Source organism: Micromys minutus (assembly GCF_963924665.1).
Source record: "Micromys minutus genome assembly, chromosome: 1".
NCBI classification, from domain to species: domain Eukaryota; kingdom Metazoa; phylum Chordata; class Mammalia; order Rodentia; family Muridae; genus Micromys; species Micromys minutus.
Window position 1 is genome coordinate 132,750,649 of NC_137969.1, and position 15,879 is coordinate 132,766,527.

The following is a 15,879-nucleotide window of genomic DNA, read 5'->3' on the forward strand; positions in this document are numbered from 1 at the left end:
GGGGGACAGAGGAAGGCAGGTCTCTGAGTTTGAAGCTCTATAAAGACTGGTCTACATAGTGAGTTCCAGGCCATCCTATGCTATATAATAAGACCCTGTCTCAAAAAGCAAACAGAAAAGAAATTCTTTTAAAGACATTTGAACTTAAATGTACACATGTCTACTGAAACCTTGAAAGACCATGTCCTTCCTCCAAAGTAACTCAGATGACTTAAATGTCCCATGTCCCTCCACTGCTCCCTCTCAAATGTAATGGCTTCATATATATGTATGAAAGAGTAGATGTAACCACATCCTGATGAGTGCGTTTAAAGTTGTTCACATGTGTTTTGTGCTTAGGGCTGACCTCTTGGGGTTGGGTAACTTATCAGGGGGATTGTCCATAAAGAAGATTGATTCTTCCTCTCTCCTGTAAGCCCTTCATTTAGGCCTTGGGCCTTGTGAGATTTCCCCAAGACATATTGACATGTTGGCCGGTGATGTCATTGGAAGCTTTTGCTAAGGTTACCACAGTTTTGAGATGTCATGGGTACAGCCTCTCTGTTACATATAAGAAGGCACAGCCTCACAGCGGATGGTCTGGAACTCTGGCTACACAGTTTTTCCTCCCATTCTTCTGAAACGTCCCTTGAGCCTCAAGTGCGGGGATTTCATTGTAAGTGTGTCGGTCGGATTTGACATTTTGACTAGCTCCGTGATCTAGTAGATGCAAAAAGACGTTTCCTTGCTGGAGGAGGAGAGATACTCATCTTCCAGTGTAAGGATAAGTGGAATGCTTTTTATCTTTGCTTTTTAAGTCGGCGTTGTCCAAAGTGTTCTTTGAGTTCTCACATGAGGAGCTCTGGTTTGTCCGCTAAGAGATCCTTGTGTCCTCTGTTTGAGCATATAGGATTGTATGAATCCTGTCAGTTCTGAGTCTTCATCTGACAAGACTCCATCCTCCACTCTCCTGTTTTGCCCATAGTTCTGCTGTCCCCAGTGGGGACTTTTTCCTGTGTTCCTCTAAAGCCAAGAGGGCTGCAGTTCGGATATTGTCATCAGTGACATTCTGGTCAAATCAGCTTTTCTGTCCCTTTTTGATCAGGAATTCTTGATCCTTTTGTTACAGAGAAGTAAGTTCCTCTCCTTCTCAAAAGAGCCACCCCCTTTCTAAGTCCAGATGGAGTGTTTGGTCCACTAAACTGCCGAACATCTTTGGTATTTTCCCATCTACTGCTGAGTTCCCTTCCTCTCCAGAAAATCATGAAAGTCACAGTTTAACTGAGGACAGGGTGAGAAGAAAGCTACCGGAGAGAAACACTTTGGGAGCACGCAGTCTTCTAAAAGACAGAGAGATACATGGCTTCCAGCGCTTGCTTCATCTTGGCAAATTCTTCCCTGGCGCTGGACTCTGCCTCTTCTCCCGAAGTCTGACTTTGTAGAAATCCGACAGATAATTAGCGCAGCATAGTCGCTGTTTCAGCTAACATATGATGCAGTCACCCAGCAACGTCTTCCTGTCTGTCACAGAAAGCTCAGAAGCGTGCTCAGTGTATCTTGATGTACACTGTAAATCTGATGCTCTCTCTCACCGAGAGTATCGGGTATGTTCATCTGAAGTAAGGGATCCCATTTGATTTAGGTTCACAGAGATGCCAGCCTTGCTCCACACCATGCACACACTACCACTACAGGGCGGAGAAAGGGCCATGGGAACAGGATGCTCTCCCAGCAAACCAGCCTGCAAACTTGCCCGCCTTCCTTTTCTCTCTCCCTCCCTCCATCCCTCTCCTCTCTCCTTCCTTTTCTCCCTTCTTTTTTCCTTTCTCTTTTGCAATGGAACACCCAGACTAGTTTCAACTAAAATCCTTCTGCCTCAGCCTCTGAGCACAGGATTATGGGTGTGAACCACCACTACTAGAAGTATTTGGCTTTAAAAACAGCTAAGTATCTCCTTTCCTTAGTAGACATTTGTATCCATTTGGAAGACACACGGGAAAGCTACCTGTTTTAGAGTAAAAGAATAGAAACCTTGACAGCTATATCTAAACAACTCAGCTCACCCCATGAGGAAAATTACCCAGTAATTACCCAGTAGCACACATGTAAGCTTCCTGCCGGCTCTCCTAAGCCTGGGGACCCATGCTGAAGACTAGTGTCCTAATTCGAACTCATGTGTCACTGTTTTCTTTTTTCTCTTCTGCTACTTGCAGAGTTCAATATCACTACAGCTGTGGGAGAGAGTCCGTTATCTGGGAGATCTCTCCTCCTGCGCTGGTTACCCAGCCTTCCAAACGGGTCCAGAAGCTGGCCAAACCCAACCGATTCAAAACGCAGCGCCTGATAAATAGGTGGAGTATCTTCAACTCTGCAGAAATCCTGATCTATTAGCTTAAGTGTCAGAGCTTTAGTCTGAGCCTGAGCGGACATGGCCATCCATGTCCAAAACCACTGGGTGAAACTGTTGAGTTTCTGCAGCAGGTGTGGGTGGTCAGAGAATCACCAGCAGCCATTGCGTCTGCCGGGGTACGCTGGAGCCAAGATTCACCGTAAAGCTTTTCACGATTAGATAATGAAAGGGAGGCTCTCGGCCTAGTATGACGGCTCCTGCTTGTAATGGACAGCATCCAGAAAAATCCAGCACACAATGTAAAAGCCACAAAACCACTGTCTCCTGCAAGACACACATCCATGTATGCATTGCAGAATATTAGCAAATCAAGCCCAAACATACACTGGACAGTCCATATCCTTGTCAAAAACCAGTTGACTATAGTATTTCTACCAGCCCTACTCCAGGTCCCAAATGTCTTTATGCCATAATACACAATCACGAGTGCCAAGGTAGATTTTTAAACCACAAACTGCTTTTGAATTTTGCTCTTTGTTAGCATTTTAGATTATTCTGGGTCTTTGTATAACTATATGAATTTTGGTTCTGGGTTGATAAAAACACCCTCAGATTAATGCTGGTGGTTGAACAGTGTGTGGATATTTTAGAAACCATTTAGTTATATACTTTCAAAAGGCAACTTTATATATGTTAATTTTCTTAATTTTAATAACAAGACCTATAGCTCTCCATCCTCAGAAAGTCATCACTTACTTGAGAAAACCTTTTTCCATGCTAAGTTCATAGATTTGATGATTGGCTGGTAGATTTTTGATCAGAGGAAGAAATATATGGGTCTGGCCAAATGCCTGAGAGTTGAGCCGAGGATTATCACGTACCATATCACAGAGGGCAATGGCCCACAGAGCATCCTCCGTGGGGACTAAGGGAACAAATTATTTCAGGGAACTAATATGAGATGTTGGTAGAAAGTGAGGGTTTTTTTTTTGTTTTTTTGTTTTTTGTTTTTTGTTTTTTTTTGTACACCATAGGTCAGAACCCATCCAAAATGGGACATATAATTTTAGGTTTTTTTTTTTCTAATGACATCAAACTTTGGAAGAATTAAATCAGAATATGAGGCATAGAAAGCAGTGTCTTGGAATTTTGTTTCGTACATACAAACATGTTTGCATACACTGTGACACATAAAATATGTCTCCTAATGTGGATAGGTGAGAAACAGCAATCTGGTCATAAACACAACACTGTGGAGAAAGAGCATGCTCACGGCTGCAGGTTGGGAGAAGTGAGCTCTCACAGTTCTTCCAGCCAAGGGTCACGTGTTCCGTTTGTATATCACCCCCGCAGAGACAACTTACCAGGAACTCTCTCTTTCTCTGATCCGTCTCCGAGGATTCTACGACTGTCCATAGCCAAAGGCACGGATCCCAACTACCTTCCTCCTAAGACCGTAAGTGGTGGCTGACCTTCCCGCACAACACTGTTCGATACTTCCTGTCCATTAACCAAATGCACGACGAGAAGCAGGTTGGGGAAGGGTTTACTTGGTCTTACAGTTTGAGGGATATGGCCCATCATGGGGAGGGGTTATGTCGGCTCCACGGTGGCAGGAGTATTGTAGGTGGAACTCCTCACTCACACCCCCATACAGACAGATCACAAAATAGGCCACTTCCTGGGTGTCGGGAGTTGAACCCAGGTCCTGAGTCATTTCTCCAGGTCCAAAGAAAGTCTGCTTTTTTTGTTTTGTTTTGTTTTTAATGTTATAAGAATAAACACAAAATTTTTGTTGAAAGCCACAATTTTCACTCAATTCCTCAATTATACATTTAAATACATTTAATAGACCAAATTCTCTTAAGTATGCATTCGGTTTTATATTAATAGCTTAAAACTTACTAAAATGATAAAATTATCATTTGATTCCTTTATTAAACACACAGAGCAGTAAGAAATGGAGCCATCAGGAGATAATTTTCGATCACATTTTCGCTTAAGTTTTGGTGCTGCAGGCCTTCTGAATTCCACGGGAAGCTTCGAATCCATTGTTTGTCAGCTCTTCGTCCTGTTTTACTTCATAGAATCCACTAATGAGCGCTTGTTTTAATCCCCTTTTGATTGAAAGGCATAATTAAAGGCAGGGATAGACATATTCCTTCCGTCCACCTAGAGCCCTGGAGCAGACAAAGCTCTACTCATACGAGGTGTGTTCGATGCTTAATGAGGTCTTCATGGTGTTGAGACACGCACCATCCTCCGTTTGAATCTCCTAATTATGTACGTTTGTACTGTCGAGCCTCCAACATCTTGGGGCTTCCATCAGCGATATAGTGACGGGAACAATAGCCAGGCAGGCATACATTATTGAATGCATGTCGTCTTTACTTAAACAGCGCAAGAACAGATTTGGAAAACAACTTACTCTTTTTTTCTGTCCGAAATTAAAGTGCTGTTTGTTTGCCATTGGTGGACACACCCCATGTGGAACACTTCAAATTTAATTTTAGATTTATTTTACTTTTTTAACATTAAATATTATTCTTATAAAACTTTGTTTTATTTTGTATTATTTTGTCATGTGTATGAGCATCTTGCCTCCATGTCTTTAGGTGCATCACTTGCATGCCTGATGCTAGGGAAGATCAGAAAAGGACAATGGATCTCCTGGAACTGGAATTCTGGGTAGTTGTAACCACATGTGGGGGCTGGAAATGGAGCCCCGATCCTTTATAAGAACAGCAAGTGCTGTTCACCACCGAATCAGCTCCCCATGTCCCCCACTTTAAACTCAAATACAAGTAGTGTGAATAGACAGAGATCACAGTTTAAGTAAGTTTTTACAATTTAGATACTGATAAAGGACTTCGGGGTCTGTTGGAGGCAGTATCATGAGTCTTGAGTTCCCTGGTCCCTGTTTTAAGAGTTCAAACAAGACACAGAGAATATACTGTGGGAGACAGGCTGCGTTTATTAAATAAACTACAGTTTGGGAGTTGGAGGGATGGCTCAGTGGTTAAGAATAGTTGTACTTGCAGAAGACCCAACGTTGATTCCTACTGCCCACGTGGTAACTTACAACCACCCACCCATAACTCCAATTCCAGAAGATTTAACACCCTCTTGTGGCCTCCTTGGGCAGCAGGCATACATGAGGTATGCAGACATACACGCAGACAAAATACTCATACACATAAGGTAGATAAAAAGAAAGAGGAGGAAGGAGAGAAAAAGAAAGGACACAGTGCACTCTCAAGAGCTGAGAAGAGACTATGGCTAAAGAGATCGTCTTGTTCATAGTTCCGCTGGCTTCCTTTGGTTTTCTATAGTCTTCAGAATGAGCAGCTTCAGACTGAGAGACACTGTCCTGATTTAAAATTTTAAACTAGCAAGCCAGTGTCACATAACTCTCACAATAATAGTCTGTCTGTCTTTGCTCTACATCAGAGAGTCTCTTGCTAGGTATTAATCTTATGAGGTTTATGGCTCTGGGATTCAGGTTTGGAGAGTTATTTACCAATAGCCTTACAGGCGTTATGTCTCTTCAGAGTCAGAAACAGGACTCTTCCCTAAATGAGCTCCTTTCAGCCCTTTGTTTAGTCTATGGACTATGAGGGAGGGGCCATGCCCCAAAGCCCTCCAAGCCTGCTAAAATCTTAACTAGCTGTCTAGCAGAGACATAGCTTTCTTCTTGGTTTTACTGCTTTCTTACTTATTCCAATTAGAAGAGAGCTGTTTAGGCAAATGTCCTTCATTGTAGCAGCCTGTGATGCTCAAAGCTCCTTTCCTCAGAGGGTTAAAAAATTAGGACACAGTCTCCTCACTGGGTGTACACATACGATACAGCCACACCTTCTCTTGGCCAACTTGGTTCTTTATTTTTAGTTTTTCATCCCATCTATTTACTGACGTGTGGGTGCGTGCACGGGTGTAAGCACACATGCCCCAGCATGTGTGCAAGTACCAACTGCCTGTGCACGTGCAACCGTGTCTCGGCACACTTGTAGAGGTGAGAAGACAGCCATACGGTGCCAGTTCTCTCCTTCTATCTTTACGTGGGTTCTGGGGATGGAACGCAGGTCATCAGCTTTGTATGGCAAGCACTTTATCTGCTGAGCCATCTCACTAAGATCAGCAATACCACGAGTTAATTCGTAACATCACTGGCTGTTTCTCCCACACCTGCCATGTAAAAATTAATATAAATCTATGTATAGCTGGCGTGAAACCTGTAAAATCCAGTCTGAGTGAGATAATTCTGCCCAGGATTACTGAAGGATTCCCACCCTTTCTGTTGAGTTGTTGGAGCCCAGTCAAGAGCTCAGACCATATTTTGCTTAAGATTTGTTTATTATATATAAGTATACCATAGCTGTCTTCAGACACACCAGAAGAAGGCATCAGATCTCATTATAGCTGGTTGAGAGCCACCATGTGGTTGCTGGGATTTGAACTCAGGTCCTCTGGAAGAGCAGCCAGTGCTCTTAACTGATGAGCCATATTTTATAATGCTGAACTGGACACACACTTGCATGCTGTTTTTCTCTTTCTTTCCTAGATTAAAACCAAGATTTCCTACTCTACCCTGAGTGCTGTTGCAACCCCAAGGATTGTAGACCTTGCCCACCCAAGGATTAAGATAGAGGGCCTATGCTATGAAAGACAAAGGAGTGAATTGCCCATCCGTCCTGTAAGCCATCCCTGCCTCACTTGCTGGCTTTCTTTCTGATTGCTCCTAAGATGTTGTTTTGCCTCAACAAGACCTAGGCCAAAATTACCAGAAGAGATAATGTTGAAGGTGTTCCGTGGTGGGAGAGGAGGTTACCATGGTGATAAGGAGGAAGGCAGAGGAGTTGAGGGCAAGGAATGTGGGCTTTGAAGTTAGTGAGCTGGGTGTGAGTCTTGTAATGGGAAAAGCAGATGATAGACAAGTGAGCTTGTGTTATAGATGCAGATTATGAGAAAGAGTAAATGAGCCAGGTACAGTGAAACAAATATGTTATCTCTGTGCTTAGGACCCTGAGGAGCTCAGGTTTGAGGCAAAGTTGAGTTGTATTGCATGAGCTAGGCACCAGGGCTTGTGAGACTGTCTCAGATAGACAGGAAGATTAACTACTGCAGAGAGTGGTCCATTAGAAAGGGTGATCTGTTTCTGCAGGTCAGGAATCTCTCCTGGGATTGAGCAGGGTCTGAGTTCTGAATCTAGAGATGAGAAAAATGTGTCTCAGCCAAGAAAGACTGAGGAAAGATGTCTCATGCAGAACTAGCGAGTGAAGAGGTCCTGGCAGAAAGAGCCAGAACGGAGGCCTTGTGCGGCTGCCAAGGGTCACAGTGTCTCCATGGGAAGATGAGGTCAGAGATGGGGGTGGGGGGGTCAGATTTTATGGAGGTTCTGCAGATACTGGAAGGAACCTACTCCAGTGTCAGCAAAATGAGGGTTCTCAGAGGGGCTACCACCTGAGGGCAGTGTGCCCCAACTTAGCTTTACAAAGTACTTGTCTGGTGGTATATTCTGACAACAAAGTCGGGATGGTGAAGGCAAGTTGCTCGGGACTGCTTACTCTCCAGCAAGGGGGTCAGCAGATACAAGTGCAGTATTGCAGGAGAGAAATGAGAGGAGACAGGAAGGCACAGGGAATTCTGGGATGGCATTTGTGTCTTTGTTTTTGTTTTGCTATAGGTAGCCCCTGCAGCCCTGCTTGCCAATCCTAGTGAGAGAACGGTATTTCTAGCAAAGTCCAAACGTGTTCATGAAGCTTATCTCCCTGCCCGAAATGCCCAATGGCCCATATCTTACGCTGCAACTCATTCTCTGGTGTCTGAGAGAATCCAGGCGCTAGCTAACCCACACACAAGGTATTGCAATTTAACGTTAAAGTGAGACAGAAAGGGTTAGGGCTCTGGAGAAAGGGGGAAAGTTGATCTAAAGTTTAAAACAAAACAACGTGTGTGTGTGTGTGTGTGTGTGTGTGTGTGTGGTGTGTGTGTGTGTGTGTGTGTGTGTGTAAGAGCAAAACCCTTGGAACCTGACAGCTTGCAGACCCTAGATCATGAATATAGCATCGTTGACCCTTCATTTTCTTACCTGTATAACGGAGGCCTGGAAATCCCAATGAGACAATACTGTGCTAGTTACTCAGTATGGGGACGAGGGTGTACTTGGGAAATGTCGCTTCCTTTTTTGATCTCCTCCAATCAGGTTGATTTCTTTCTCTCCTATTCAGGAGTCCAGCGCACATCGTGTATTACGACCCGGACGTCTTTAAAGTCAAGCCTTCTGCTTTGAAAGCTCAGTGTTCCCCCAGGATCAAGGAGCTGGCGGAACCCATTGTGCGTTAACTACAGCGAGCCTCCCCAGGCAGACACAGTTGGCAGATGTTCTTGTCCCTAGCCTTGGTGTTTACATCTTACCGATCACCTCCCAGATGTGAGACTTCCAGGAAACACCAGAGTGAGCGTCGGATGTCACTGTGTGTAATCTTGTCTTTACCAAGTTTGGGGACCTCACCCAGCAATAAAAGAGAAAGCAGTGCCTGCCTCATTATCCCTCCTCAGACTGGCATCTCGGTGACCCCCACGCTGCTGCTCACATTCTCTCCTGTGTGCGCTCTGCTCTCCGCTGCCTCCTTTGGATGGGATGGCTCGATTTTCAGTCTTTGTTAGGGAACGTTAACTTCCTTACCAGTCTCTCCTGCCTCGCTCCATGATCACAGCCATGCACCATGAAGAAAATGAGAAATCTACTTGGCGATGTGATGCGGATCCCTGAGCCCAAGAGTTAAGAGCAGTGGACAACAGTCACATGCTATCCCAAAAAGATAACACGTTTTAAAAAGAAAGGGCTAGTGATGCGGTCCGTGTCTGTCTGTATTCCCGGAATTTGGGAGGCAAAAGCAAAAGGACCTACTCCATAAAAAGACCATGTCTTAGAGGGGTGTGTGCATGTGAATGCATGCGTGTATGTGTGTGTGGTTTGTGTGGGTATGTGTATGTGTATTTGTGTGTGTGTGCATGTGTGTATTTGTGTGTGTGTGCACATTGTTTTTAATAGCAAACATGAAAAACTCTCTACCAAATTGTATTTGCTTAGAGTTTTGAAGTTTAGTTCTATGTACCACTATTAAAAATTTAACTTTTATGGGACATGCCTAGATTTGCATGAAGGTGAATTTACTCAAAATCTTATTTCACTCTGAAAGGGCTACTCTATACAGAAGGCTGTTGAGGGTAGAATTATAACAATCTTTTTTTTACTTTGAGGTTGGAGTTAGAGGGACCTGGGTTTGCTTGTCTCCTGGACCATTTACTGGGCATTGAACGTAAACCAATTTCTTCATTCCCTGTGTCTCAGTTTCTTTATGTACAAAGTAGGTCCTTCCACAGTGTTGAAAGCTTAAATGGAAAAATATGTATAATAAAGCACGGATTTGAACTAAAATGTACTGTGTTTGCTGGGAGGGAGAAACAGCATATTATTAATGCCAGCGAGGAAAATGCGGCCTGGTTTCTCTGCCGAGCAAATGCTCGGCGACCGCCTTCTGAGGCACTGTACAGGGAGTGGGAGGTATAGCACAGTGAGCCAATCAGATACCAGAGTGGGAGGTACAGCACAGTGAGCCAATCAGATACCAGAGTGGGAGGTACAGCACAGTGAGCCAATCAGATACCAGGGAGTGGGAGGTACAGCACAGTGAGCCAATTATATGCCAGAGAGTGGGCGGTACAGCACAGTGAGCCAATCAAATACCAGAAAGTGAGAGGTGCAGCACAGTGAGCCAATCAGATGCCAGTTCTGCTCTTCGGGCCTGTCTATCTCCATTACATCCCGTCACAAGTGTAATACAACTGTGAGGTAATATTGTGTAATTACAGACTAAAGAGCTTCTATCTCTTAGGAAAGGGAAGGAGATGTTTTTAAATAGACAGATGGACTGGAACCCAAACGTTGAGTGACCGCAGAGTGCACAGTACAGCATTCCATAGAGTGGGCATGTGTGTTTCAGAGACGTATTTGAGTTTCTCATCATCCTGCGATGGTTGTTTTCCCTTTAGAGAGCATCTCCTTTCAAGGAGTTACCTTCAAATCACTCAGGTTTTACACGGGGTAGGGGGGTTTCACATAGCTTGGTGTTAGGGGCAGCACTTGGCTAGCACGTGCGAGGCCCTGGGCACAAACTCCATCACCTACAATGTGAACACACAAAAAAGGGGCAGAAAGATGGCTCCGTGCTTAAGAGCACTCGCTGGGCTTGCAGAGGACCCAGGTTCAGTGCCCAGCACTCACGGGGCAGCTCACAACCGCCTGTACTTCCAGTTCTAGGATGTCTGAGCTCCTCCTCTGGCCACCCCAGGAGATGCGTGCATGTGGAGCATTTCCATGATACTGGCAAAGCACCTGCACATTTGAAATAAAAGTAAAATGTTTAAAAGAAGAAAAAAAGTTTTATGGGGCTAGGTGGCCCATTCTTTTAATTCCAGCACTTGAGAGGTAGAAGCAGAAAGATCTGAGTTCGAGGCCAACCTGGTATAAGCATGTGACCAAGCCCCTTAGGCCAGGTGTCCATTGTCTGAAAGTTTGGGTCTTGAGGCTATAAGGGTGACATCTCCCTTTCTAGGTGCTCTGATGTGTTCCCACCTGTCACACTGGAACATCTCTTAGTCCCCTATTTCTCTGATTCAGGAACTTCCCATAGCCTTCTAGTAAATCCTTCATAGCAGATGGGAGAGTACCCCATGGGCTGAAAGAGTTCATGTGGCTCTAAAAGAAAGGTCTGTGAGATGCCAGAGGAAGCTGGGGACGGGAGCCAAGCACTTGGAGCACCAGAGGTCAGGTTTGCTATTTTCGTCTTCATCCTAAAGGCAATGGGAAGCTGCTGAGTTACATTAATTAGAAAAGGGGACAGAGCATCCTTTGTCCTTTTAAGGCATGCCTGGACTGTAGATGGAGTACCAAGCTTGCTTGTGTTGCTTCTTAGGTTCAGCTCAACCAGTTTGTTACAAATGTAACTCCCTATTGTCCTTGGGCGATGCATTCCAAGGCTCTCCGAACATTTGAAACAAAGGATAGTACCAAACCATTTATATTTTTTCTATAACACGAATAGCTATAAAATAGTTTAATTTATGATCATTATTTTTTTTTTAATTTTTGTTTAGACAGGCTGTCCTGGAACTCACTATGTAGATAAAGCCGACCTCGGATTCACAATGCTGTCCCTGCCACAGAACATTATAACTCAAACTGCTAGTGTGCCCCCAATATCTTCATGTATAGTCATTATTCTTATGATGTGAGAGGGTTCAATGCCTCCATGACAAGACGGAGCTATAAGAATGACAGGCATTTGTGACATAGCACTAGGCCTGTCAGTGACCTTCTGCTATGTCAAAAAAGGCATAAATTACTTTAGATTATCCTGCATGTGTAGTGACAATTTTTGTTTCTTTTAAAAACAAAGAAATATAAGAATATGCTTTCATTTTAACCCCAGGTATGGGATTATGGGGCGGCTTGAGATTGTCCATAACACCTGACTGTGATTGCTTCAGGCTCTAGCAGGGGCGTGATTTATCAGTAGTTAATAGTTTCTGCGATCGATCGATGTTTGGAATTCTGAGGACTTTTCAGAGGGTATATGTATGATAAGGTCTTGAGAGGCAGTGTGGGTTGTTGGTTGGTTGCTACTGATCAAGGTTAATTAAGTAGTTCTGCACAAAAAAAAAGAAAGAAGAAGAAATTAGTATCCTGATGGTGAAGATCAAACTTGCCCCAAGGAACCAAATGTTCCTACTCAGAGGGAAATAATGTATAATGTCCCCGCTTTCCCCTCTATCATTTTTTTTCTCCTATCTAGTGTTAGGAGTTTGAGAGGGTGGGGAAAGAAAGAAAGCAAGAACTCACAAAGTAGCAAACGCTGGGTACATGTACGCATTTTCTTATTCCGTTAAAGATGTTTATCTTTTTGTTTAAAGGGGGCATATAACCTATTCTCCTTAGCACATTTAAATTACCTACAACACTCTTGTACATTAGGGACATGAGTAAGAAAAATAAAGGTTTCCTGAAGACAAATACTCTGATAGCACAAGGACAATGTTAACCAACATCACATTAAGTGACTCACAGATGTGTGGGATAAAGATTTATAAAAGTAAACCCTGTCCCAGGTTGGACAAGAGGGGATTAGGATAAGATAAGATACCTACAAACTATTTTTAATAGCTTCAAAATATGGCTAAATGCTGGCAACTGAAACTTGGCAAAATGAAATCACAGATTACGGAGCTAGAAGAAGCTAATGGAAAGGAAGACGGCAGATTAGCTTTGGCTCATGAAATGGGAAAACTGCAGTGGTTTGCCAGCTGTTGGCTCTTTCCATGGGTGTGTGGACAGGTTTTATACTTTGGTAAAAAGAGCAGATAACAGTTCTCCGGCTTCCTCTCAGAACCTGTACTGTCTGAGTAGGGAAGCCTGTGGGTTACGGCAGATTCAACTGTCCCACCTCCGCTGACTCTTCTTTCCTCCTTCAGAAGGCTGTGAGCCCTAAAAGGACCCATCTGGGGAGGTCCTGGTCTCTGACAGCTTTGGCAACAGCTGTCCCAGAGACTGTAAGAAAAGGGCCTAGAGACACCCATTCTTTCAGACGTTGTGAGACTTTTCTAAGTGGGAGGTATTCCCGAGTGAAACAGTGTTTCCACTCACAGTAACGTGGGTCTGCCTGCCTGTTGGTTCCTATGATCAGGGTGTGTCCTGCTAGGACTTCCAGGATGACTGGCATCCCGGGAGGGATTGCAAGATAGGGTAGGAACTGCAGCCAGGGATAGGGAAATCTGGCTGTACGGAGTGGAAATCAGGGAGCCAAAGCCTTCCGGGTAAGAGGGCAGTGAGACACACCCATGTGCCTCATACGGAACATAGCACAATGGGTAGGCTGCTTTGTGGAATGAATTGTAACGTGTAAGCTTGCAGACATTCCGTGGGATTTGAAGTGTTTAAAAAGCACCACACTCCTGGCTTTGGCCGACGTAAAACAAAGCTGATGTCAGAGAGCCATTTTAGGGCTTCTCTGGGATGATTACCATATGGTGGGTTGGTTGCAGGTTAAAATATTAATGACTATGTCATGGAACTTCAAATGTTAGAGGGAAGCGGTATAGACCCATGGCTAGCACTGTACATTCTGAGCATGCTGTCTTTAACTTCTCTGGGCCTCCACTTTATCGCTAATAAAAAAGAAGCAATAGTACGGTTACTAAATTCTGGCTCCCAAAGACCATCATGTAGCAAACATCATGGGACAAAGCAATGCTGAGCTAATGGGTGGGGCACAGTGCATTAAAACCACACTAAAGATACAAAGATTTTGGAGTAGTTTAGACCAAAAGGGAGCCCAAAATTGAATTCTCTTTTTTACTGTGTCTTTTGTCTGTCCTATTGTATGTTTCTGGTGGCTTGCATGTCATCTGTCTGTTGTATGTGTCTGGTGTCAGTGTGTCTACCTGTCTCAAACAAAAAAGTTTTGCTCTGTATGCATTGACCAGCACACAAAAGGTAATACGGGAAAGGAATAGAGGGCACTTTAGTGTCTTAGAGTTCCATTACTATGAAGAGACGCCATGACCACAGTAACTCTTATAAAGGAGAACATTTCATTGGGGCTGGCTTACCAGTTCAGAGGTTTAGTCATTATCAACATGGCAGGAAGCGTGGTGTCACCTAGGCACACATGGTGCTGGAGAAGCAGCTGAGAGTTCTACACCTGACTCTGGCAGGCAGCTGGTAGAGAAAGTGACACTGTGCCTTGCTTGAGCTTCTGAAACAAAGTCCACCCCTGGTGACACCCTTCTTCCAATAAAACCAAACCTACTCCAATAAGACCACACCTCTAGTAATGCCTCACCCTTAGTCTATGGGGGCCATTTTCATTCAAACCGTTCAAACTCAAACCATTCAATTCATTCATATATTTTTACCCATTATTATTATTAATATCATTATTGCCATTATATACCACAATTATTTATCATAAATTATTATTATTATCATTATTATTTTGGAGCCTGGATCTTTCTATGTAGCCCTGTCTAGCCTTGAATTCACCATGTAGACCAGGCTGGCCTTCAATTTACTGATCTCCCTTCTGCCTCCTGGGTACTGGGATTAAAGATGTGTACCACCACACTCAGAAAGGGATACTTTTTAACAGAACACTCAACAGAGCTTTACAAGGAAACAGACTGAATTACTGGTTACACAGAATAACATGGGTTATTTAAAAAAGGAAAACAGATTAAGTAGTTTTAAATTGAGTATTTTAAAAGGAAGATTATTAATGTCGAAAGGTTGGGCAAAAGCACATGTTCCTGCAGAAAAAGCGAATCCCATAATATGGCAGCTTGGGTTTTGTAGCATCTACCAAGGGAAGGTCAGTGTGTGATATTTATGTGATTTGAGGGGTCTGCTATATGACAGCTCTTTCAGGGGGGAAAGCGAATTAAGGTCAGACAGAAGGACAATATACTGCAAGGAGAGGCCAGGGGAGCCCTGGAGAGCAGGCAAGGTTAACGAGATATTTTAGGATAGTAACAACAAAGGTTATTGACAGTTTCATCTTTGTGGGCAAGCTTCCTGGAGTCATAGTCCTGAAGGGAAAAGTGGAAACCACGCTCACAGAGACAGTAAGCTGTGGGTGTAGGTGGTTTGAGCTCACATTCTCTCCATTACCCTGAGCATTCCTGTGAAGATGAAGTAAGACAATGGGGATGCTGTAGATCCAGTGTTTGTGCCTGGTAAGTCCTCACTGACTATCTTTATTCCCATTGTTACGGTCCTATCAAAATTCCACCTCTCTTACCAGCTTCCTAATGCATAAAACTCCACCCCCAGAATTATTATCCCATTACCTAAGGGTTTACCTCTTTCAAGAAGGCAAACACATTCAGAAAAAGATGTCTCATTACATTTGTTTAACAACATTTGCACCTCAATAGGGTGCTGTCTACAAAATTCCAAGTGGAGAGTCTAGAAGCTTAGAATGTAAGCCTTCCTAAGCCATTAAGAAAGGCAGTACCAACAGTCCTTAAACTATCCTGGAAGAGCCTTGTCCACACCCACTCCCAGGCAAGACCAAGGGACAACAGCACCAGACCCAGAACCTCTGACTTCTTTTTTAAGATTTATTTTTACTGGGGCTGGAGCTACAGATAACCAGTTAAGAGCACTTGTTGCTTTTTCAGGGGACCCCTGTTCAGTTCCCAGCACCCACATGACAGCTTACAACCTCTGTAATGAGGCCCCAACATTTTCTCCACGGGCACCACACACATGTAATGCACAAAAACACATGCAGACAAAATACCCATACACATAAAATAAAAATAAACAAATCTTTTTAAATGCTTAAGATTAGTTTTCATTACTTTGTGTGTGTGTGTGTGTGTGTGTGTGTGTGTGTGTGTGTGCATCTATAGTGTTTTGAATAACAATGGCCCCCACTGAGAAAGATTAAAAGGATTAAGAGGTGTGGCTTTGCTGGAGTAGTTACATC

The 15,879-nt window shown here is 43.7% G+C and overlaps 1 protein-coding gene across 2 annotated transcripts in view; it reads left to right on the plus strand.

Moving 5' to 3' along the window:
* The window catches only part of SPMAP2L (sperm microtubule associated protein 2 like), a gene marked incomplete at both ends in the record, with an annotated part of 37,042 nt that extends 28,371 nt beyond the window's left edge, over window positions 1-8,671 (plus strand). For both annotated transcript variants that reach the window (XM_080918179.1, XM_080918180.1), the window contains 5 exons: window positions 2,193-2,330; window positions 3,683-3,785; window positions 6,891-7,022; window positions 8,013-8,188; window positions 8,557-8,671. In XM_080918179.1, coding sequence (XP_080774305.1) covers window positions 2,193-2,330; window positions 3,683-3,785; window positions 6,891-7,022; window positions 8,013-8,188; window positions 8,557-8,671 — 664 coding nt within the window. The remainder of the gene's footprint in view (window positions 1-2,192; window positions 2,331-3,682; window positions 3,786-6,890; window positions 7,023-8,012; window positions 8,189-8,556) is intronic.
* Between the last annotated feature and the right edge of the window lie 7,208 nt (window positions 8,672-15,879).